Below are 23,758 nucleotides of genomic sequence, written 5' to 3'. Positions count from 1 at the left end.
AAAAAGAGAGAAAGAGGGTAAGAGTTAGAGAGAGAGTTCAAGTGTGGGAGAGTGAAGGATGATTGAGTGCAGAATCACCTAACTCACCTGTTTTCCTTGTTTTCACAGGAGCTGATCTCCGACATGAGCTGCTGGAGGTTTCCAAGGTAACTCAAAGGAAGGCCCTGCTGTGGCCAGGACAACGTGGCTTCTACCAGGTCAGGAAAGCAACAAATCTGGAGGAGTAGTGTTAAAATTATGCCAATACATTATTATAAACTTATCATTATGTAATTTATATTTAATTTGAACATTTTCCCATTTCGTAGTTTCCAAAATCAGTATGCAGCAAGAGGCAAGTTTTTTATCCATCACTTCCTAAGACTTTGTGCCCAAATGCAACTCTAAGAAACTTGGACTCCACACTGTCGGAGCAAACCGCTAACATGCTACGCAACCTGGAAAGGTCACACAGGCTCACTTGCTATCAACTCCAATACTCAGGTACTCCTAACATACAAACTCACAGTCTGTTTACATGTACACTGAGCATACAGACAATGACCACCTTGTTCCATGTGTGAGTGTGTATGCATGTGTGTGTGTGTGTGTGTATGCATGTGTGTGTGTATGCATGTGTGTGTGTGTTTGTCAGGATGTGGTCCTGCCAACCCTCTGCAGTTAGATGACTTGCATGAGAAAACCTTTGGAGATCAAACACCATACACAATCCAGCTTGTAGGTGGTTTGTACTTTTAGGCCTGTTCCATTAATAATTAGCGCAAAGTCGTTTTAAATATTTTTTTAAAGCATTAATACCTTTTATTTGACTTCATTGTTCCCAACAGATTTGTTATTATTCTCAGAAATTATTTTGAGATAATATAAGTGTGTGTTAGAGTGTGTATTTTAGCATGCCTGTTGTGTTAACCAGAGGGCGGGATCCCATCCTACCCTGGTCCCAGCGCGCCCCCAAAATGGACGTCAGGCTCGTATCCAGCAGGGCCGACGGTGCCTGATGAAAACCCATGTTGCCAGCCGTTGCCACCTTGTCAACAACCCCAATAACCAACTTGGCAGCACATCAGACATTGTCCTTAAACACAGACATTGTAGTCATGACAATCGTGACTCTGCTTACCAGCACAACAGCCACAGTGTCCATGATAACAGCATTCATGGTTATCACACTGATGAATATGGCTGGGGATTAAACAGTTCAGTTAAACTTCACAGAGCCCAGAACTTTCCAGAAATATCTGGTTCGGGTCACTGCTGTGAAGAGCAGAAACTAGGTTGCATCGACCCAGTTGACCATCACGAAGAGTTATGCTGTGACGTGTGTGGTTTTGCAGAAAGCTTCTGTAACTGTCTGTCACAAAGATCAAACACTGAAGACCTTGATCCACAGAGCCAGACCCCCTACAGGCACAACCTACTACCCAGGACAGGCTCACTAAATCTGGGACATGAAGACCCGCCAGGGTGCCTGAAGGGTGTTGATGGAGAGTGTGCCAGAGTCGGCTCCGTGGGGCCAAACAGAGAGAGATCCATTTCAAGGGCCTTTTCCTGCATCCGGGCTACCTTGGGAGGGTCCCGGGGTGTGTGTGGGGGAGGGGGGCTATTCCGGTCCAAGTCAGTTCTGATGAGCCTCCAGGACTCGTTCTCCAGGACCGACAGCCACAGGCGCTTCCACCTGACTATAAAGGGTGCAGTCCCAGATCTCCGTGACAACCACCATACTGTCAAACAATACTCTGCCTACTTTCGCAACTGAAGGGTGTGTCTGTATTTACAATGTATGCACACACCCAAATACATTTCAGTTTTTGTCTTTCCCAGTAGAATAAACACAAGCCTACAGCACCACACAGATTTACAGTGCATTTCTTCTTTTGTTATTTTAGTATTTACATACATTTCTAATTAAAAGCAAGTTATACAGTGTCAGGGGCACAGGGAGAAAAATCTTCTGACAGCACTTTCATCCAATTGCGATGGGTCTTCGTGTGACGTGTGCACTAATATGCCATTGTTGAACACTCCCTTAACGCGATCTAAACAATTGTAGATTCGACTTTGAAAAGGTGAGTAGGCTCATCACCTGAGTATGTAGGCCTACACATTTTTATATCGTGAGACAGTCGTAATAATTCACAATGTTTATGTTTATTGATGATGTCATTGCTTCTCTACAAGTAGGCTACTTGTTGAAATGCGCATTGTTCTTGTATCACAGATTTACCCAGTTATAGTCTATTAGGAAAAGCTTTCACATGGTTTACTGGTATCTTAAAAAAAGTATGTAATGTAAAGTTCGTAGAAGTCTACCGTGTGGATGGTATGCGTTACAGTATGAGGAACGTTCATCATCTAGGATTTAAGATACTTCCCAGGTACTACCGGGACGGTAAATAGCTACAATATAATATGCTAACAACATAGCATGATACTGCTCGCAGTTTCAATAAGGTTTCTTCAACTGCTTTCTTCTAAGGCTATTTAAAATGTTGAGAAATAGTGAACCGCTGAAGTGGGCTACTTTTCAGCGCTTCTCACGACTTTAGGTAAACTGAACATCCGATAATCGATACATCTGGAGCACTCGAAGTTGTATGTGCATGTAAGGGTACTACTTATAGCAGCACTTTATACAACATAAGTATTGTATGTTCCCCCCAGGACAACGTGTGGACCGTAATGGGAGACATTAAGAAGGGGAAAAAGGCGTTTGTCCAGAAGTGTTCCCAGTGCCACACTGTGGATGAGGGCGGACGACATAAGGTGGGACCCAACCTGTGGGGTCTGTTTGGCAGGAAGACAGGACAGTCACCTGGTTACTCCTACACACAGGCTAACATTAAAAAGGGTAGGGGCCAGCATGTGTGTGTGATGGCTGTGACTGTAGAACAGTGCTGTGTTCTTGAGTAGGCAGTCAGAGCTGCATGTCTGTACAGGCAGGATATGCATTGCAAATTCCTCATATACGATCACTGCACTGAATGGTACTTCACTAAATGTTAAAAACACACAAACCAAACTTGACACTCATTATGGTCAATGTGAGAGCATTTATTTCTCTGTGTCTCAGTCTTTATGTCTCACTTTCTCACTGCTAGACCTTTTTTTATAGTGGGTTCTATGTTTCAGGCATTGTGTGGGAGGAGGACACACTCATGGTGTATCTACAGAACCCCAAGAAATACATCCCTGGCACCAAGATGATTTTCTCTGGCATCAAGAAGAAGAGAGAGAGACAGGACATAGTGGCCTATTTAAAGGATGCCACCTCCTAGTGGGCCACGCAAACACACACACATTTACATTTTGTCATTTTTTTAGCAGACGACTTGCAGTAAGTACAGGGACATTCCCACCGAAGCAAGTAGGGTGAAGTGCCTTGCCCAAGGACACAACATAATTTGCACGGCTGGGAATCGAACTGGCAACCTTCAGATTACGAGCCCGACTCCCTCACACGTAACATATCTTATAACACAGAAACACTCCTTAGACAAACTGGTACTTGGCATTCCTCAGACATGACTAACACACGCACATTCATACAGACACTCACATTTGGCTCACGAGAGGATTCTCAACTCTTCCTTATTTATTCCTCTTTAAGGTAGTTTTGTACTATTTGTTACAACCATGTGTGCTTCTTTTGTGCTGGTATGCTGTCATTTTTACATATTTGTAATTGTTTTTGTTAAGATTGTCAACGAAATTAAATCCAACCTTCTTTACTGATCTTAAATATCTATATATAAAAAACGGTTCCTTGCCCCTAGATGACACCCTTTCGTGTGTCTTTTTACTTACTTGTGACCGCAGCAATTACTTTGTATTCCTCGTTTTCCTGCTTTGCTCTTTTTTTGGGCATGTTCCCAGCATGAACTGAATGATCTGCAGGATTTGATGTAACCAGCAGAGAGCATTGTTTCACTGCAGCATGGAGCGACGCAGACAGTAAACCACACCATATGCGTGCACGTGCTTGAACTGAAGATCAGACACCGCAAATGCTCACTATTCTCATGTATCTATGTAAGTTAATAGCAACGGAAAATATATGCTACGATAAGAAAAGGCTATGTCTAAATGCATTTTCATTTAATTGTTTGTACTATTAATTACGCTTCAAACTCAGTTGTCGCTCACATGTTTGTGGGATAAATTGGCACGCCGCAGCTGCCACAACTGTGTTGCTACTGACTTCCAAGAACGAAACGGATCGATAAGTGGATCAAATAGATTGACAACCCGACTGGCTTTCTACAGTAAATGGGACCGAACAATACAAGGAGAATTCATTTTACATTCAGAGGAACCGGTCTCTCGTTGTCAGCTGGATTGCAGAAAGGTGAGCGAATTGGTTCGATTGCATACAATCTATGCACCCTCAGAGACAGGATTCGGGAATCTGTGTAACATGACGTGAAAAGATATGAAATGAAAATGTGTACTAGACAGAAATCAAATAACGTGCACCAGTGTGCAGCGTCTTTTCTGAATTTTGCACGTGAGTGAACATCTATTAGGCTTTTTAAATGTTAGATTTCAACCTATTTTTCTAATCTGCCAAAACAACGGAGCACTGTTGCAATACAACGTAGATGCGCGTATAAGTAGCCAAATAACCGTACCGCAATTAAAGAAATAGTTGTTGTGTATTATCACTCTAATCCACTTGTGTTTGAATGAACCGGTTACTATGTTGTTTTCTTTCAGTACTAGTAAAAAGACTGGCTTCTAATTTTGGCTCACGGACGCAGCTGAGAGGGTGTTAGCGCGCGGCTGGAATTACAGTTGTGCGTGTGCTTCTGCTGCGGATATGAGCGGGAGATTCTGGAGTTGAGGGGCGCTACAAGCTATACCCTCAGTTCCACACAAAAAAATTAAAAAAACGAACAAATAGACTGACAGATTGGAAGTAGATAGGATGTAGAGGAGAAGGTAGATAAAAAAGACAACTTGGATCCGGCATAGCAACATCACAGACAGTAGGGAAGCAGAGAGTAACGTGAGTTAAGAAGGGGCAGCTTGTAAATTCACTGTGTGTGTATTAAGAACACAAAGGGACACAACAAAATGGACCTGGTTAGGACTGGACTGGCTCTGCAGCTCCTCCTGTGCTGTGCATTGGCTCTCTCCCATCATCACTTTGACCACATCCTATCTGCTCCTTCTGGTAAGATTGTTAATAGGTGTGTGTGAATATGTGTGCATGTGTATGCGCCGGTGTACATGTGTGTGTGCAGTCCGGTCGTCACCTTTATTGAGTGTTGCATAAGACACACGCTCCTTACACACACACATCATTTACAATTACGTAACATCACCACTGACAGTCAATCACAGATCTTGTGTCTGTCAGTCTTCAGAATGACGGTTGAGCCAATGAGGTTTGAGCCCTGCTGTCTGATGTCTCCTCCACCCCCACCACTTTTCCCTCCTCCTCCTCAGCTCTGGAAACGAGGTAGTCCGGTAAGTCACACACACACACACACACACACACACACACACAGACACACATTCACATGCACACACACACATTCACACACACATACACACATACATCATACTGCCACTCACTGTTGTATAAGTCTCAGTGATTAGTATATGTGTTTTAAAGGGTGACATTGGGATAATAAAGGGAGGAGGAGAGGAGGAGAAGAAGTATAGACAGCTTGGTTCATCTGGCTGTGAGGCTGGGCCCCCCGGACCCCCTGGGCCCCCTGGTCCTGAGGTGAGATCTGAGTTGTACAAAAGGAACATCTTATGGTTGACACTAAACAATATCAAAAAGAGAAACAATAGCAGAACTGATTTGTGCAGAGAAAGTGTAGTAACAATCGCAGATATGTTTCTACTCATGCACAGCATTACATTTACATGAATTCTTTTAGAATATTGTAAGTTAATTGGATCCCGATTGGATCAGAAGCCATTTAGAAATGTGTTCTTTCTTAACAAAGTGTGTTTGTCTCCAGAGCAGTGTGTTGCTGTCACAGAACAGTGGTTGTGTGAGGGCTGTTTATGAATGCTGTCTGATGATTTCAGGGTCATAGCGGGATGCCAGGCATCAGAGGACCAAAGGGAGACAAGGTAACTCTGTGTGTGTGTGTGTGTGTGTGTGTGTGTGTGTGTGTGTGTGTGTGTGTGTGTGTGTGTGTGTGTGTGTGTGTGTGTGTGTGTGTGTGTGTGTGTGTGTGTGCCTGTGGAGTCTGAGTGGATGAGACTATGAAGGAGAGATGCTGTTCTGACTCAAGAAGAGGGCCACTCCTGTGACCTTTAATAACATTTATACCATTATGTGTGTGTGTGTGTAAGTGCACTTTGTTTATGTGTGTGTGTGTGTCCTTGGGCTAAGCTCTAATGAACACGTGTCTCCTCTCTTTTTATTTGTCCTCCGCCAGGGAGAAATTGGACGGCCAGGGTCAAAGGTGAGACGCTCCTCTTCTCATCCTCCTCTCGTTCCTGCTCATCCATCGCTTCCTCGCTCATTACTTTACTACGGTGAGAGTGTCCTTGGTATAATGTGATCGGAATTTTCCCTGCCCATCTCTCTCTCTCTCTCTCTCTCTCTCTCTCTCTCTCTCTGTGTCTCTCTCTCTCTCCTTTGACTCTCCCCCATCTCTACCTCTCCTCTCTCTTGTCTTCTTCCATCTGTCCCATTCCAGTTATCCTCCATCTGCAGTGTCACTCTCCTCCTCTCCTCGGATGTTCTTCATTAGCCTCCTGTACAGGAGCAGTCCTGCTGAGCTGGAATCTGCTCCTCTGCAGTTCTGCACTCTAATCTCCCTGAGTGCTCTGGAGCTCTCTGATAAATCACTCTGGCGTGCTAGCTGGCTAGCCCCTTGTGGACCCACAGACTGCTTTTTAATAATGTAGCGCTAGCCCAACCACAACTCTGGCCCATGATCCATACTCCCTACTGTCCAGAGTGTCTACTCACAGATATGTGTCAGTGTAGTTTTTCCAGCATTGTTGTGTATTGTCTGTAGCAGAATGTCTTTTGACAGGTTGCTGAATACTAAAGGTTTGATGTTCGAACATGGCCCAACATTGTGCCCATTTAAACTTGCAAAACCTACAGGGACGGACTGGACCCCCTGGGCTGCCTGGGAGACAGGGGTCACCTGGATGGCCTGGTCCAGAGGGGCCCAAAGTGAGTCCCAACCCCCCTCTCCTGTTTATGTAAATGTTTATGAAGAATCACCGTGCTTTGCTAATGTAAATGATTCACACGATTCTCTGTCTGTCTGTACTCTCTTCCTCTCTTTCTCTCCATTTCTATTTCAAGGGAGACAAAGGAGATTCAGGCCTCATGGGTCTGCCAGGGTTGAGGGGACTACCAGGGACAAAGGTCTGTAGTCTGAACCCCCAGCTCTCCAACACACAATCACACACACTCACACACGCAAACAAACACACTATTGAAAGCCTCCCTCCCCCACTATGAGGCCTGACTGGCTTGCTTCTCGACGGTATCTCTCCACAGGGTTTGCCAGGCAGCAAAGGAGAGAAGGTGAGCACAGAGAATCCTTATTTTCTATCTGGCATCCGCTTATTATTGTATTCCCTCCCCTTATCTTTCCTACCTCTTTTCCTTGCAGGGTTCCCATGGTGACCGAGGACCGACGGGACCGAAGGGGGATAAGGTGAGGAGTTGACTGTTGCCACCATAACTCTGTTCCTGCTGTCATGGAGCAGGTAGACAGGTCATGGTTCCCTCTCTGCTGTGTCTCTCTGTAGGGTTCGATTGGTTTGCCCGGGATGCTGGGACAGAAGGTGAGAATTCACTGAAGATCAAAGATGGCTGTGGTGCCGAATGTTTACAAGATGTACGATATGATATTCTGTATCTCTTTATCTCTGTCTTTCTCTCTCTCTCTTTCCCTCCGTCTCTGTCTACCTCTCCCTCGGTTTCTCTTGCTCTCAGGGAGAGATGGGACCAAATGGTGAGCAGGGAACTCCAGGGAGGAGGGGCCCAACTGGGCGACCTGGGAAGAGAGGAAAACAGGTGAGGCGGAGAGGGGAAAGGGGATGGAGACTAAATAAAGGCAAAATATAAGTGGCACAGCTTAAAGAGGCTGAGACAGGAGGTGTTTGGGTTGCTAGAATGTTAGTATGTATCCTCATGAGTTTCACCCATTGCATGTCAGTGTGGACGAGTTAATCAGGGGAGCCCCTTGACATTGATTTCCTCACGTTCAGGAATTTCCCAGATTTAACTCTCACTTTCACTTTCCTGCGTGTTGCACTCATGCCCGCCCCTAGTCGAATCCTGTCACCCAATCGCTGTGTTCTCTTCAGGGTCTAATTCCGTCTGGCAGGCTCAGTTTCCAGGTCTATGTTAAGCCTTACTCTGGAGTGTGAGGATGTCAGATCTTAGACTTCACTTTATCTTGGCCTACAACCCTCTAGGGTTAGACTTACTATTCCAGCTATGTGCAGCTGGCAAAGCCATGTAGGTCACCTTAAGAGAGAGTGTGTGTGTGTGTGTTAGTATGTGTATACATGTATACATGTCCCGATTTTGTCTGTGGCACAGGGTAACAAGGGTCACTCTGGAGCTCCAGGTGCCATGGGTCCTACTGGACCATCTGGGCCGAACGGCCACCCTGGACCCCCTGGTCCTCCTGCGTCAGGTTATCACCTCTTATCCTTACACCCCCCCCCCCCACACACACACACACACACACACACGCTATGACTTCTATTTTATTCTCCCTTGGGGAATGTCATACGTGTATTGAATAACAACCCTTGATTGAAATGTGTGTGTTTGTTGTGTAGGTCTCTATGTGGTGGGGGAGAAAGGGGAGAAGGGGCTTCCAGGACCTGCAGGTGCCTGCGACTGCAGTCCCCCCGCAGTAGGGAACAACGCCCCGTACGGCAGCTACACACAACGAGCCAACCACGACAAAGTCCCTGCAGTAAAGACTCTACTCTACAGTCTCTCTCTCTCTCTCTCTCTCTCTCTCTCTCTCTCTCTCTCTCTCCCTACAGGGCATTATAATCCAACTAGTTGGCTGGGAATTCACTGTGTCAGGTAACAAAGAGCCATTGTATGTTTGTGTGTAACCTTGCATCTCTTTGTGTGTGTGTGTGTCAAGATATTTGTGGTGGACAACGAGGAGGAGCTGGACCGTTTACACACAGACAATGCTATCGCCTTCCGGAAGGACCAGAGGTCTCTCTACTTCAAAGACACGGATGGCTGGAAGCCCATACAGGTACCAGGAACACAGAACTAGACAGCAATCATTGGAAACCACAACCAGTAGTTTAAACCAATATGATATTGTAAATAGAGAGACTTTTTTTTTCTTTCTTCCTGTACCTCAAGCACAATTTGTACTATAAAATCTTTACTATGTGCTTGTTTATAGCCCTTCCAGTCATTCCAGTCCACAGAGAAGGTGCCCGACAGGGTGGGTGTGTGTGGAGATGGGAAGGTGCAAGGTCAGAATGGAGAGGAGTGTGATGATGGCAACAAAATCGTCACAGATGCTTGTCTGAGTGAGTTATGGGGCTGGGTGTGTCAGCAGACACACAAATACATACATAGACACATACACAAATAGATATACTGTATATATATATAAGCTTGGAATGTACGAATGTTGCGCACGTTCTCATACAAGGCTGTAGCCATGTCCTCTTGTGTTCTTGATGACAGAGGGAAAAGGGACTATGCAGTAAGACTCTTGCTTCATTAATCTCCCTCTCTCTTTCTGTCAACCTGTCTTTCCCTCCAGTGCTCTCAGCTCAATTAAATTAGCAGGAAAATGCTGTAAAGGCACAAATGCAAACCCACCCACTTGCCAAAGCAATTAGTAATGTTTAATTCTCCTTCCCCCCCACCCTTCTAACTCTCTTCTCGTTGTTCTTCCTATTCTTCTTCTGTTCCTTCCGATCCTTCTTTTCCTCCCTCTGGCCGGTGGACCTGCCCATTCCAACCTTATATTATCTTCATTTCCTAACTGTACATCCATTCATCCCCCGCTTTCTCTCTCTCTCCCCCAGACTGTAAGTGGGCCTACTGTGGAGACGGATACAGACATGAGGGCATGGAGGAGTGTGACGGGAAGGACTTTGGCTTCCAAAGCTGTAAATCCTACCTGCCTGGGTATGTTCTTGCTGTCACACACAAGCATGCACGTTCTCTGTCACACACACTCTGTAGGTGAACTCACAAGTCTTTCCTCTCCTTACTACCCCCCCCCCCCCCTCTCTGTTCAGGTCCTTTGGACAACTCAGGTGCACCGACTCCTGCTCCATTGACTCAACTGGTTGCAAGTACTTCACCTGAACCAAAGAAGGGTTGGCTACTGCTGCCTGTGTTAATCCTAATGACGGTTTAGTGGTTTAGGTCCCAGCTAAGCGCTGAGGCATGTCCCAATCAGATGACTCGCTGGAAAAAAATATGTACAAGGACAAACTTGTTTTCTCAAGTTTTGGGAGTCATTTATGAAATAGCACACCATCCTATCCAGTCTGAATAACTGCATTGACTTAACAAAGGAGGTGTTTTGGTCAAGCTGATCTATACACTATATGATGGCATCCTTGACTACAGCACTGTTTTGAGATAAACAGGGGCCATGAGAGCAATATGTGTAAACTATGATTGTGCAATGTAATGTAAGCTATAATTGCTGACTTATTGACTGTTAACTCACTGTGGAAGGAAACCTATCATCCTTTTTACAAAGTGATGCAGACTTTAAGAGAATGTATTTGCAGAACTGAATGGGGTATTTATGCAGATTAGGGGTGTGTACATAGTTGTATTAGGTATCAATTATTATGTAATGATATATTTGATGCAATATTATGTGTGCTGACAGTGCTACTGCATGCTTGTGTATGTGTATGCCCTATAGGTTTAGATCAGCTTTGGATTGTGTGCAATATTTCTGCACTTTGCAGTGTATGAATCGTATATAGATGAAAGGACTGTTACATTTGTGACTGAAACTACTGTATATCTTTTAAGAACTGTATATCAGTGTTACACCAGCATGATAGGAATCAATCTGTCTGTTTATATATAACAATAAAACGGAGTTATGACGTACAGAATTTGTCATTATTAATAATTTATTTAATCCATCAAGAGAGTTTACGACCCACTGTTAAAAGGGTTTTATGAAGGCGGGGCGTTAAAGGGATTCAACCAATCAGATGAACACTTCCTGCAACAACTTGCACGATGCGACGTCACTGCCACGTTGAATCTCTCGCACTCGCGCTTTGGTGTAGCAGTATTTACATGTTTCTAACATTGTATTCTGGTTGGGATTAACTCGTTAGGTGTCGTTTCATTTTATGAGCCAAGATGTTGTTGACTTTACTAAGTTGGTTTTGCACATCTATCCTGATCTTTGTTTCTGGAGGAAAACTTCCTGAACCTGAAGTGAAGATCGAAGTCTTGAGTAAACCTTTTCTGTGTCACCGCAAGTCAAAGTATGGGGACATTCTTTTAGTGCATCATGAGGGATATTTCGCAAATGGAACGCTCTTTCATTCCAGGTGAATTATCGAGATACATGCAGAAGTGCTCCAACAATGACCATTTAATGCGCCACCGCTCCGTTTTGTAGAAAGTTGCTTAGCTATTGAAGGATATTAGATCTAATTGTGTGTGTGTGTGTGTGTGTGTGTGTGTGTGTGTGTGTGTGTGTGCGTACGCACGCGTGTGTGTGCGTGCAGTCGAACCCAAGGGGATAAGCAGCCTGTGTGGTTTACGCTGGGCATCAAGGAGGTGATCAAGGGCTGGGATAAAGGCCTTCAGGGGATGTGTGCTGGGGAGAAGAGAAGTCTGGTCATACCTCCAGCTCTGGCCTACGGCAAGGAAGGCAGAGGTAGACTACACTTAACACACGCTGTTGGGTCCTGGACATGACGCCCACATTAGCTCCTCATACATGTGGCAGTTGAACCAGTCTCTTTCTAAACTGTTTCACTCTCATCCTTAAACATGACACATGCATTATGGCAACAAGGAACTAACATCTCTCTTGTAACTTCAGTCGCACTTTAAGGTTTTAAATCTTATGGTGACGCTGCTGCTACATTAATACTGTTTCACTAAATTAAGCTAACCAATACCATATCACTTTTTCTCAGCATGGAGCATGTGAAAATGTCCTATATGCTTTTCCCTGGTAAGCACACAAACACAGTAGGCCTACTAGACCATCTGCTAATAAAAGCAACAATGTAAGTATACCAAAGTGTATACTTGAATGCATTAACCCCATAACCTAAGATGCTTGACATCTTTTTCCTGTCATTCTCTCTCCAAACAATATCACCAGCTCAATTTAAGCTAATTGGTTTTTCACACATTTTGTCACATTTATCCATATCAATAACATGTTGTTTATATAGCTGTTTTAAACCCAGATCCATGTGAGCTATAGATAGCCTACTTAGCCCAGGTTATTTTCAACGCTTCTATTGACCGTCTGTGTGGTCAGGCAAGATCCCCCCAGAGAGCACGCTGACCTTCACTATCGAGGTGATGGAGATCAGGAACGGGCCCAGGTCACACGAGTCCTTCCAGGAGATGGACCTCAATGATGACTGGAAGCTGTCAAAACAGGAGGTGAGCAGAGAGGGGGGGGGGGGTAGCTCTGGTTTTCTTGTATATTTTGAGCCTTTCACACACATGGGTGTGTTTTGTGGTTTTTCTCCCACTAGGTGAAAGAGTACCTAAGGAAGGAGTTTGAGCGCCATGGCTATCCTGCCAACGATACCCACCACGAAACTATGGTGGAGGACATCTTCACCAAAGAAGACGAGAACAAAGATGGATTCATTTCTTCAAGAGAGTTCACCTACAAACACGATGAACTTTAACCCTCTCTCACCCTATCCCAATACGTTTTCTGTGTTGGTGTAGTTAGGTATTTTTTAAAGATTTCCCATGCTCATGTAATCTATGTAATCTATGTTGCGTGTGGTACGGTATCTGTGATGCGATGATGGGGGTTTGTGGAACTTTAACGAAAACTAGAATTTTTCAAATGTGGTTCTTTGAGGCATTTCAGTTCTAAAAGATTTGAACTGGAATTGGTTGAACAGGTTCTTTGTGATTTCCTGTTTCATGTGTTCAGTGGGGAAACTTTAACGCGTCAACATAAAGGGGTATTTGTACAAATCATGGCTTTTGTGTTTACTAGCAATGACAAGGTCTCAAAAATAGTCTTATTAACTTTACAATATGTATGACTTATAACCAGTAGGTGGCACTGTCTCCTTAAGTGTTGGTGATCAGACGTTACAAAGGGAAAACAATTCAACAGAGCAATATCGTGAGAAGCACATTTCTCACTGTATTGATACACATGACAACAGTAGAAAAAAAACTTTCAAAACAACAAAAGTGAAATGCATTTCCAATTGCCCTTCACAAATCAGTGTACTTAAAAAAAATGCAAGTTACCTGTCACTACAGTGTCCTTTACTCTGACAGCTCCATGCTGCAGAGGATGCATTCTTTGGACACACACACCATTGTGACACTGTTCAATTAAGAGTGACCCAACAGGTTCAGAAAACATCCCTGTGTTGCTCTGTAGTATCAACATTATTCACTGAGTTTCATTTTGAAGTGTGTGTGAACATATCAGAAGTCTGCTTACTGAAACCAAAGTTGTAATTCCCAGCTTTGCTCAGTGGGCTCTTAGCTCTCAAGTGAATCACTGTATTCCCTTAGAATATTGTTCACATGTAAGGTTGAATAGTACAACGTAACATATTTGCCTTTCGATCTATCCATTGGAGGACATTGTATATTAATGTTCTTTGTGTGTCTGTGAGTGAGTGAGTGAGTGAGTGAGTGAGTGAGTGAGGGAGAGAGAGAAGAGAGAAGGCACTGTAGGGACTGGGACAGCCCTCCTCTCACACACATTCAAAACATTCCACACTGGAAAAGGTTAGAGGTCACATATTCAGTACTGGGCGGGACCCAGTATGACACTCGCATACACAAATATACACACTCCATGGAACACACAGGCTGCTGACATAACCCACACAGGCCACATATAAACACAGTAGATATGGGTCCAGTAATACTCTGTATAGCCATTTACTGTACTTTGGAAGGTCATTATGTACTGGGAAACATGTGGACGAGGTCCCACTCTTATTGCTCGCTATTTTCATTTATGGTAGACAAAGACAAGGATGTGTGGTCTCGTATCATCGAAGGTGTGTCCTCATCCCTGGTGTGCTGGAGTTCACTGAAGAAAGGTAAGGATGAAAGGAGGGGTGGGAGAGGAGAGGGAGAAAGGGACAGTGAGCAATCGTAGTGAACATGATATAGACCAACAAAAAAAAAGGGATTTTCCCCCACATATAGCATACTTTTCCTGTGCCTGTAAATACAGACAAACCTCTGAGTTCTTTGCTAGGGTAGGTCCTGGGAAAGGGTTTAAACTCATCAGGAGGAGGCAAGTCCTCTATGGGATGAAACTGAAACTTCGACTCAAAGTCATCTGCAAGGTTAAATAATGAAAATGACAGAATTATCACATAATTTCCCTACAGCAGCAATCTATCCTGCCCATCACCATGCTATCTTGCTCTGCATTTCACAGGACATACAGTGTTAAATGGTGTTGATGGCATTCACATGCTTTTTTCAGTGATACATCGGTGATTAGCAAAGCAGCAGCAGCTATTGCCTCACCCAGGCTGTGCAGGTGTCCGTTCCTCTGGATGGAGAGAGGGAGTGGGGGTGGTGGAGGGGGAAGGGTGCGGCTGGACAGCTCAGTCGACGGGGAGCGTGCTGGCGGGGCCGGAGGAGGAGCCAACCGCCCACCAGCTTTTTGGGGGAAAGAACACAGATAAGTGTCATAATGGACCTAACCATCTATGAAAAGTCAAATAGGCCATCATGAGGTGTCATCCATTGACATATTGACATTTTTGCATAGTTTTTACAATTTCATTGATATTTTTGATGCATTCTCCTGTGCCCTCATACCTGCATTATTGGGCACGGCAGGTGGACGTCGAGTCGGGGCGGTGCAGGGGTAGGAGGGAGGAAGTGGTGGCACTCCAGGGCGCATGGCCGGGGACGGCACTGGGGGCATCTTGGGCGGGGGAGGGGGCAGTGAGGATGCACAGCTTGGGCTGTACGACGCAGGGAGAGGAGGGGGAGGTGGCGGAGGGGGTCCGAGGGGGCTGTCCCGCAGCATGGGGAACCTGGAGTCTTGGAGCATGGTGGGGGATGGAGGAAGGGGATAGAAGATCCCAGAGGACCGGTCTGGGGGGTTAGAAGGAGGCATAGAGGGGGGAGGAGGGGGCGGCGGAGGGGTGGAGGGCTGAGGCTGGTGGGTGTGGTGGGCGTGCTGGATGGGTAGCCACGTGGGCTTGGTGAGCTGGGATGGGGGTGGAGGGGGAGGGCAGGTGGGGACAGGCGGAGGTTTGTTGGAGGGTCGGTCCTGGAAGGCGTGTGGGGGAGGGGGAGGAGGCTCGGATGGAACTGGAGGGGAGGTTGGGCCAGTGGAGGAGGGAGACTTGCTGTGAGAGGGGGAGGGGAGTGCTGCGGATGAGGGGCTGGGCCTACGGGCAGGGCTTGCTTTCTCAGCCGGCCTATAGGAGGGGGAGGAAGGTGAGGAGGGGAAGGAGGATGAGGGGGAGTTGCCGCTGTCTGGGGATGCTGGAGGGTTCCACAGAGGCTTCATTCCTGCAGATGAACTGGAGCGAGAAACTACAACACACACACACACACAGAATGAGAGGAAGAGAAACAAAGACAACGAGAGATAGAGTGTGAGAGGATCGACAGCACAGAGCAATAGATATTACACAAACGCCGTTTTTATCTACCTGGGGTCTTTCCCGTTGGTCTCAGCGCGGGGAAGCCACCTGCAAAGAGCCCCCCTAGACTGGGTCCCAGGGCAGGCAGTCCTCCTGAGCCCCCCTGGGGGGCACCACTAGTCGTGGATGACACATCTCCAACAGTCCCCTTGGGCTCTAAGGATTAGCACACACACAGAATCAACAGACTAACACTGACACTTTCATAATTGATCACCTGTACTATGGCAGATTTATAAATGGGGGTAAAATAAACTGCTATGAAGCAAGGTTAGTCTTTGGGTTCCAGTACTCTTCCACAAATTCCTGCAATAGAACGTAAACGATTATCCGCCAAACACACAGTGGTAACTCTGTACTGTCATGAATTTCTCACAACACAGACTCTGTCCTTATCTGCAACAGAGCATTCCTTCCTGAAGTGTGTCGTGTTTATGTCGATGTGTGTGTTGACTGAAGAAAGCCTTACTGGGTAATCATGAACGCATACAGCTGAGAGCAGATAAGGTCTGGGTGACGTTCTAATAACCATATGATGCAGCCTCTTCTCTCCTCTCTCATTCTCTCTTTCACTTTCAGCCTGTTTTTGTTGAGTGTATTTTGTCTTTGTTCGATTTTTGTTCTTTTGTCAGAAATTGCCCGTCCAAACTAACATTTCAACTGTATGTCTTTCTCCATCTCCCTCTCTCTCACACACACATGCTCTCTCGCACACACTCTCTCACTTTTCCTCTGTCACTTTCTCATGAGAATGACTCACAGTCATAGGCAGCAGCCCCATGTGAGAATAATTTAGTGCTGAAACTCAGACACACAGCAGTAAACCGTCTGTGTGTGAGTGTGTGTGTGTGTGTGTGTGTTTGACTCTCAGAGCAGAATGGTATGTTTATAGGATTTCAGTTAACAAATAAATTAAGTTATATGGTTGAGGGTGTTCTTACTGTCAACAAGTGGGCCACTTCGATCATTGATCTGTGTGACTTTCTTGAGCCTTGCTCCTTTTTGAATGTCTGCTAACAGGGCATTTCTTCCTTCTCCACCTCCACCTCCAGCACTAGGCTTGAGCTTAGGAGGCTCTGACCGTAACTGAAATATGGAAATAAAAAAAGAGAGCAAGAGAGAGAGCAAGAGAGAGAAAGAAAGAGAGAGAGCAAGAGAGCAAGAGAGAGAGAGAGAGCAAGAGAAAGAAAGAGAGAGAAAGAGAGAGCAAGAGAGAGAAAGAAAGAGAGAGAGCAAGAGAGAGAAAGAAAGAGAGAGAGCAAGAGAGAGAGAGAGAGAGAGAGAGAGAGAGAGAGAGAGCAAGAGAGAGAAAGAGAGAGCAAGAGAGAGAGAGATCATTTGGGGGGAGTTGTTGTAGGACATGCTAACAAGATATAATTGGTGACACACACACACGCATACCGACATACCCTTGCATACAAAAAATGCATAGACTCTCACCCACATTTAGAAAGAACACTAATACATTTGTACGGCTGATTAATTGGATTATCAAGCGTCAACTGAGCACTGTGTTCCTGTGACACATGTTGTGTCTGCCAGCAGACACACTAATAAAACATGAGAGCCTGGGCAGGAAATATGACACCACAGAGCAACTAAGTTCTAGTCTGACCGACTGTGTGCATCTGTCTGTTTGTGCGTAACTGTACCTCTAATGAATAATGAAAATAAACACCTGCTTGGTCATCAGCAGTTGAAATGGGATGGAGAGTGTGTTTTGAAAGTTTGTCTTTGTGTACTCTCAGTGTGTGGGAACGCCTGTATTAATCGATTTGAACACCAAGTGATACTGTGTCACTTCTTACCTGTGGAGGGGGAGCACTGGGTGGAGGGGGGGGTGGCGGGGGTGCAGGTGGAGGAGGAGGTGGAGGCATATCTGGCCTCAGATACCTACAAATAAAATATAAAAGGTTCCATAACTGTGTAACTGACCACAGACAGTGCACTACTGGGACTGTTTTCCATTACAGAAGCAGCTTCTGTTGAGAGGGTCAAATTGAAACGACCTAGTACCCTTTCACGGGACAGGAAAAGCCTTCATCACGTGACGAAACAAACAGGAAACAGCAAGCGTTCCATCCTCTCAGGGGGAAATCTGAGATCCCCCTTTCTACGATTCCCAACGGCAGTGGCCCAGAGGAGGCTTAGGCAGGGGACAATGGAAAGTGTTGTCTGGGAAGTATGGCCTTCTAACCCTCAGCTCCTAGCTGGCACAATGCCTTCCCTGCCATTATGTCAGAGCAGACTGGAAAACACATCAGGGAAGTGTTTCAGGAATGGGCCCAAGAATGGAAGTTTTGTTAAAGGAACCCAATGAGAGATACCCTGCACTTGATCAAACAGTTTATTAATCTGAGAGTGCATCGTTAATAGAGAATAGGATAATCTGTAAATAAAAAGATTTGATCAAAGATTTGTCAATTTAACTGTATGAAATTTTAGGAACTCTTCCTGAAGCGACAGCTTCAAGCAAAATGAAACATTATATATTATATAACGGTTGTGAGAACATTATATATCAATGTTCTCACAGAAATGCTTGACTTGAAGTCAGTGCATCTCATGTTTAACATGTATTCCAGCTTTCTAAGGAGCTGGGGGAGGGGGGGGTCTCTTTTACAGGTTCTATCTGCAAATCCGTGTCAAGCCACTTAAATTGAAGTGCCAAAAGAGACTATGTCTATGGCCGATGTCTATAGTCTATAGCCTATGAGCAAAAGGCAGCACTGAGCAAAAGGTGGATGAGCAGTAACAGTTGTGAGTGTAGCGGTCAGGCTAAATAATCAAGTGTCAAATGCACCTCACACAGAGGCCACTCTGTTGTCTTTTCGAGGTCGCTTAGCTCCTGTCCTTCTAGGAGGCCATGTTACAGCTCGTGGGCCACTACCCAGCAGCTGACACAAGTTCTGCTTAACCCCCAGTTTGCCAATCTTCAGCTGTTGTCTGAGTGAAAATGTATCAAACAAAGTTGCAGCTTTGTTTTATGTCCTATTATCCCATTGTTCTAAGGTCCCCTCCTACACAACTGTCGAATTTTCAGCACAGTTGCAGAGTTGGAGTCATAGACATATATACATGTATATATGTCTATGGTTGGAGTAGCCTCGTTATTTATACCCTGACACCGTAAGCGACCTGATTATTAATGCACAAGTTCGTAAACACTCTGGCGGTTGTTGCTGTAGCAACCGTAGTGGGTCACGATCATTTGCGATACTCAAAAACATCAATGAAATGTGAAGCAAATTCTAGGGTACCAAATATAAAATAGTGACCGAATACTGAGTACTTAGTACGTACCTTTAATTGACAGATATGAAACTCCACTTATGCAGCAAGATCAGTCCCGAGGTTGAGAGCGGCACAGTAACCGCATAGCGCGCCCCTGACCCAGAAGATACTGTTTCTGACGTCTAGTTATTAATAGTCAACACAGCAAGACAGAACACGGAATTAAAGTGTTGTCAATTTGTTTGCCTTATCTGAATTAAGAAGTTTGACAACAACGCGTGGTGTTCCTCGATACCCTAGTTGAAGCTAAAAAGTTATCAACTTGTCACGGATACTATCCATTTGTTGAATGCAATAAACACATTAAAACAAAATAAATGTAGAAAAGTCTTAACATGAACATCTAAAAATTCTCATTCGAAAAGTGTTGTATATGCGCAGCCGCTCGACTCTGTGCCCTTTCTCCCGTATAGTGTTTACATCGACCGCCGAACGCGCCACGGGAGGGAGCCCCAGCTCGAGACCACACCTTACGCAAGACAGAATCCTCAATGTAGCCCAGACTCATCAGTGGACCAATTGGATCACTCCATAGCTACCGCAATTCCCATGGAACGTTCTCATCACTGACACCTGTTAAGAACAAGCAAATGGGTTGGAACTGGTTAAGCAGGTGTGAAGGAATTTTTCAGCTTTCTCCTGGGGATACTAGATTACCATATCTCTATGACTGTAACGATTACTTTTCCAGTTTGGCCAGTTCTCAAAATGACAGTGTCGACTTATGTTGTATTTAAATATCGACAGTATCGTTTTGTCGATGAAAAGTTTGGTATTGGCTTAGCATTAACACTCGCATTGCCCCACTCTACCTCTCAACCTTACTTATCCAATCGGTATTATGCTGTCCTGGAAACTGAAAACATGTTTTCCCCCTGGTGGCGGAAAGACAATGTTACACTCTGGGAACAAGAGCTCATTGATTTAACTTTATCTGAAAATCAACCACCACAAATAATGTTTCATTAACCTTTGCATTATATTGATTGTCTTTCATTTTGGTTCAATTCTTTCTTACAGTAACACGAACACATACGTCTACTTTGTATTGCATTTTTTACATTTCACTTTATAAGGAAAACTACTTGAGAGGTACACTGTCTCTTACAAATTAAGTATTGTATTTTGCTTAAATTCACCGAAAATCACTAGTATGAGCACAGGGAGACATACACACACACACACCCACACACACACACACACACACACACACACTCACACACCTACACTATTGCCATACCATAATAGATTAAGGAATGTAGTGTCACATGGTCTCATTTCTCTCCAGTCAAGGTTGGCAGTCAAAAGATTTGTAAATTGTCCCCTGAGGTTGATGTGACAGTGAGCTGAGTAAGTGTCACTAATGTGCTGTAATGGTGTCTCACACAATTAAACTGATACTCATTGTGTCATTACTCTACTGTAGGTCTATATCATGAGTCAGGCCATTTCATGTACCTTACTTTACAGAGAGGAAAATGAAGTTCAATCTTGGTTATTAACAAGCTGAGGTGGATTGAAATGGAGTCAGGATGGCAAATCTCAAGAGCCAGAACCCCATCTATACCATCAAGACCCAAAACAGTTTGAGTTTTTTTACTAAATATAAAGTGCATTATAAATACAATTATTATTATTCTTATAAAACCACACCCAAACCCAGACCCAGACCTAGTCAATGAGGTCAATGACGATGACAAAAAGCCAGTTTGGACAAAAAAACGAGACCAAAACAAAACTCTACACCAGTACCATCCATTGCTGTCTTAAGCTAATAAGCATAAGAAGTAAATAATTAATTATGATCTAACCAGCACAGAAGTACTTAAATACAGGTGTATTTATTTTTCATTTGGCATCATGAGAGTTTACACACACCAAGCCATAACTAATTAGTTGAATCCTAGATACATTAATGCAGGTTGTCCATATATCTTAATGGATCATCATACATCTCCATAATAGTCTCAAGTGCTACTGATTGCTTTTTCTATGGGATAGTACCCATGATTTACATTACATTGAACTCATTTAGCGGACACTGTTCTCCAAAGCGATGTACACATAGAGTCAGCTAAATAAATAAAAGTATCCTTCATGTAGTTTCCTCCTTAATGTTAAAATAGTCTATAACCTGTGTTGCATTTAAAAGTGAGTAATTCAACCTTTATTTATACCTTGTTGATGACATAGCAGCTAATGGACTATCACCCAGAATCGCCTATCTTTGCTCACCCACTTAAAATGTCATTTCTTGGTGCGCAGTGGCCCACTGATCAAGAGCACGTAGGCTAAACCCTTCATGCAGGGACCCTGGTTCAAATGTCCTCCCCTCTCTTTCTAACCTTACATTTCCTGTACATCTTCACTGTACCTGTCACAATAAAGCAGAAATGCCCTAAAACATGTCTTTACAAAAATGTCCTTCTTACACAACAGTTAAATAAATTTTGTTTCCTGCAAAATGAAATACCCATCTAAATGATCAAAATGGACATAAAACCTATTGATACATACATATTACATAATAAGTAATCAAATATATACCATAAAATCCTTCATATTAATGTTATATTAATATTAACTAATAAAACAAAGCATTATACAGTATCTACAAGTGATTTTATAAGCAAGATGGTTTCTGTGGTCACAACATCCTAAATTCTGATGCTGACCCTTCTGAGACTCAGTAAAATAAGGATATGAGGTTCTGCATCAGTCATTTCATTCCACACCTTTTCAAAATTGGTAGCCTAAGAGTAAAATAAACATGTTTTAGAGGATTTGTTTCTGCATGCATGTATTCCTTCATTATTGTTTATATAACTGTTGGGTAAAAAACTACTACAGCTTTCACTGAGAGCTGCACTATTCTCCCTCTAAAGAGTAGTGACACATCTCACCATGTTTACATCTTACTTACTGAGAGAAAAGTCTAAATATCATTATTGGTACCGGTGTGATCAACAACAAATCAGGAAAAAAGCATAATTAATTTAAACTGAAAAAACTGTCTTTGATATGAATCTGAATCCGTGTACTCCTCATCACCGGACATCTTCTTTCCCCATCTCTTGGTTGTCTTCATCCAGTGGGAGGCTGGTGCGTGCCCTGCGCTTCTCCTTGAACCTCCCTGACCGTGACACTCTCATGTGCCTGCGACACGTCTGCTCGTTAAACACCGGTTCCAGCTGAGAATCATCGTATGTCTCGTCCATGAAGATGTTGGTGTCGCTGTTTAACAGCGCCTTCTCTTGGTGTTGGGTCGGTGACTGGGTTTTGTCAAAGGGGTTCTGAGAGACTGAGGCTTGGCCTGTCTGGGAGTGGGAAGGATCCTGTTCTTGGTCCTGAGGCTGGGATGCTGAGGTATCTCTAGCACCACTCTTTCTTTTGACCATGAAGGCCCTCCACCAAGGAACCCTCTCTGCCATGTCTCACCTGCAGCACAACACCAAAAACAATGCAACGGTTGACTCAATCTGTTCATGTTGATCTTTTCATCCACTCATCTCACAAGTCACTAGTATTCAGCAAAATAATGGGTGTTACATAGATGTTGTTGTTTAAGCATCGTCCTTTTCTTTAACAATCACGCACGCCTCTTACTAGAAACGGATGTGATGCTATACATAACTTCTTTGTAAAACAGCAGAGGTTTTCTAACCCTTTCTAATTGAAGGAAAATGCATCAAGCTCTCTGAGTAATATGATTCTGGTTAACGTCTAAACTATACCTATGCATAACCTGTGTAACTATAAATAACGCGAGGAACAGGTTAGATGGGCCGTGAGAACAGTGGACCACACTGAAGCTGTGATTCATGATTGTGCAATGCGCGAAGCACATCTCTATCGGGTCACTCACCTTGCCTATCCGGACCGGAGGGCACAGTAGTTGGTCCAAATAGTTAATGCCACTGTCAAAGAACAACTTATATTCTGTGTTGAAGTTAAAATCCAGTTAGGAGTCTTTGACCGATAACAGCAGAGACACTTAATCGTTTTGTTCTGCGTCCAAATAGTCAATTAGACGCACGGATGATCTTCTTGCTGATAATTCTGTCTACCTTTATTCTATATTTCAATCCAGCGTAATATTGCACTGTGGAATTGTGCTATTACTGTTTCAGTTATTCTCTGAGACATCCGCGACCGAATTGACAACTTTATAAAGAGGCGACTTTTGTGAACACTGCAGGTTTCCGCCTCCGAAACTCATTGCGAAGCACCTGTCCTCGCCTCTCATTGGTTGAAAACACCGAGACGCTCACGTGAGAAGCGTACAGGTGGATCTACTACAGGTGGGCTGAGCTTGTAGTTACTTGGCAACAGCAAAGAGGACGCACCTATTTTCTCAATGATTGAATGGAGCACATTGTCCATAAAAAAACATTAGAATCCAACCCACAGTGCAATGGTGTATGCTACAGATGTGAACAGATGGCTTTAACAAAGTAAAAATATAAGCAGTCTAATGCTGGAGACCAGGGATCCTTGTGGCCTACACGAAAGTCAAGTTTAAAACGCTGTTGCCAAATTACACATAATACAAGTTGACGTAAACTCCAATATTTTTTCGGAAGCCTATACTTTGGCATCTTTTTATATAGTCTAGCATTTATTTTTTATCTTA

The 23,758-nt window shown here is 44.1% G+C and overlaps 5 protein-coding genes across 8 annotated transcripts; 3 read left to right on the top strand and 2 right to left on the bottom strand.

Annotated features, from left to right (window-relative positions):
- The first annotated feature begins 1,836 nt into the window (after positions 1–1,836).
- On the top strand, positions 1,837–4,159 carry LOC136962050 (cytochrome c iso-1/iso-2-like). 4 transcript variants are annotated; one of them, XM_067255656.1, is made up of 3 exons: positions 1,837–2,066; positions 2,662–2,848; positions 3,130–4,159. In XM_067255656.1, the coding sequence occupies exons 2-3, from the start codon at positions 2,680–2,682 to the stop codon at positions 3,273–3,275; spliced, it is 315 nt and encodes a 104-aa protein (XP_067111757.1). In that variant the 5' UTR covers positions 1,837–2,066; positions 2,662–2,679; the 3' UTR covers positions 3,276–4,159. The 4 variants fall into 4 exon arrangements, with proteins under 4 accessions (XP_067111757.1, XP_067111760.1, XP_067111758.1 ...); XM_067255659.1 differs by lacking the exon at positions 1,837–2,066 and adding an exon at positions 2,088–2,375; XM_067255657.1 differs by lacking the exon at positions 1,837–2,066 and adding an exon at positions 2,370–2,389.
- Positions 4,160–4,280: 121 nt separating this feature from the next.
- Positions 4,281–11,060, top strand: wu:fc38h03 (acetylcholinesterase collagenic tail peptide). The gene is made up of 18 exons (XM_067256026.1): positions 4,281–4,345; positions 5,053–5,173; positions 5,360–5,469; positions 5,618–5,731; positions 6,046–6,090; positions 6,402–6,428; positions 7,082–7,153; positions 7,289–7,351; positions 7,487–7,513; positions 7,602–7,646; positions 7,741–7,776; positions 7,928–8,008; positions 8,540–8,636; positions 8,785–8,924; positions 9,105–9,224; positions 9,381–9,510; positions 10,018–10,120; positions 10,234–11,060. The coding sequence occupies exons 2-18, from the start codon at positions 5,074–5,076 to the stop codon at positions 10,301–10,303; spliced, it is 1,380 nt and encodes a 459-aa protein (XP_067112127.1). The 5' UTR covers positions 4,281–4,345; positions 5,053–5,073; the 3' UTR covers positions 10,304–11,060.
- A 156-nt stretch (positions 11,061–11,216) lies between these two features.
- On the top strand, positions 11,217–13,189 carry fkbp14 (FKBP prolyl isomerase 14). Its single transcript, XM_067256279.1, has 4 exons — positions 11,217–11,526; positions 11,707–11,858; positions 12,477–12,604; positions 12,700–13,189. Exons 1-4 carry the CDS (start codon positions 11,333–11,335, stop codon positions 12,856–12,858), a joined length of 633 nt encoding a protein of 210 aa, XP_067112380.1. The 5' UTR covers positions 11,217–11,332; the 3' UTR covers positions 12,859–13,189.
- Positions 13,190–13,238: 49 nt separating this feature from the next.
- Positions 13,239–19,587, bottom strand: wipf3 (WAS/WASL interacting protein family member 3). The gene is made up of 8 exons (XM_067256277.1): positions 19,135–19,587; positions 17,640–17,724; positions 16,773–16,917; positions 15,841–15,987; positions 14,993–15,721; positions 14,696–14,830; positions 14,400–14,501; positions 13,239–14,246 (listed from the first exon to the last, which is right to left on the bottom strand). Exons 2-8 carry the CDS (start codon positions 17,706–17,708, stop codon positions 14,206–14,208), a joined length of 1,368 nt encoding a protein of 455 aa, XP_067112378.1. The 5' UTR covers positions 17,709–17,724; positions 19,135–19,587; the 3' UTR covers positions 13,239–14,205.
- Positions 19,588–20,929: 1,342 nt separating this feature from the next.
- LOC136962402 (proline-rich protein 15) lies at positions 20,930–23,303 on the bottom strand. The gene is made up of 2 exons (XM_067256178.1): positions 22,991–23,303; positions 20,930–22,563 (listed from the first exon to the last, which is right to left on the bottom strand). Exon 2 carries the CDS (start codon positions 22,554–22,556, stop codon positions 22,173–22,175), a length of 384 nt encoding a protein of 127 aa, XP_067112279.1. The 5' UTR covers positions 22,557–22,563; positions 22,991–23,303; the 3' UTR covers positions 20,930–22,172.
- Positions 23,304–23,758: the final 455 nt, after the last annotated feature.

The sequence above is a fragment of the Osmerus mordax genome, chromosome 18 (genome assembly GCF_038355195.1).
Source record: "Osmerus mordax isolate fOsmMor3 chromosome 18, fOsmMor3.pri, whole genome shotgun sequence".
NCBI lineage: Eukaryota > Metazoa > Chordata > Actinopteri > Osmeriformes > Osmeridae > Osmerus > Osmerus mordax.
Note: the sequence above shows the minus strand (reverse complement) of the source record. Positions and strands in the feature narration are given on the sequence as shown.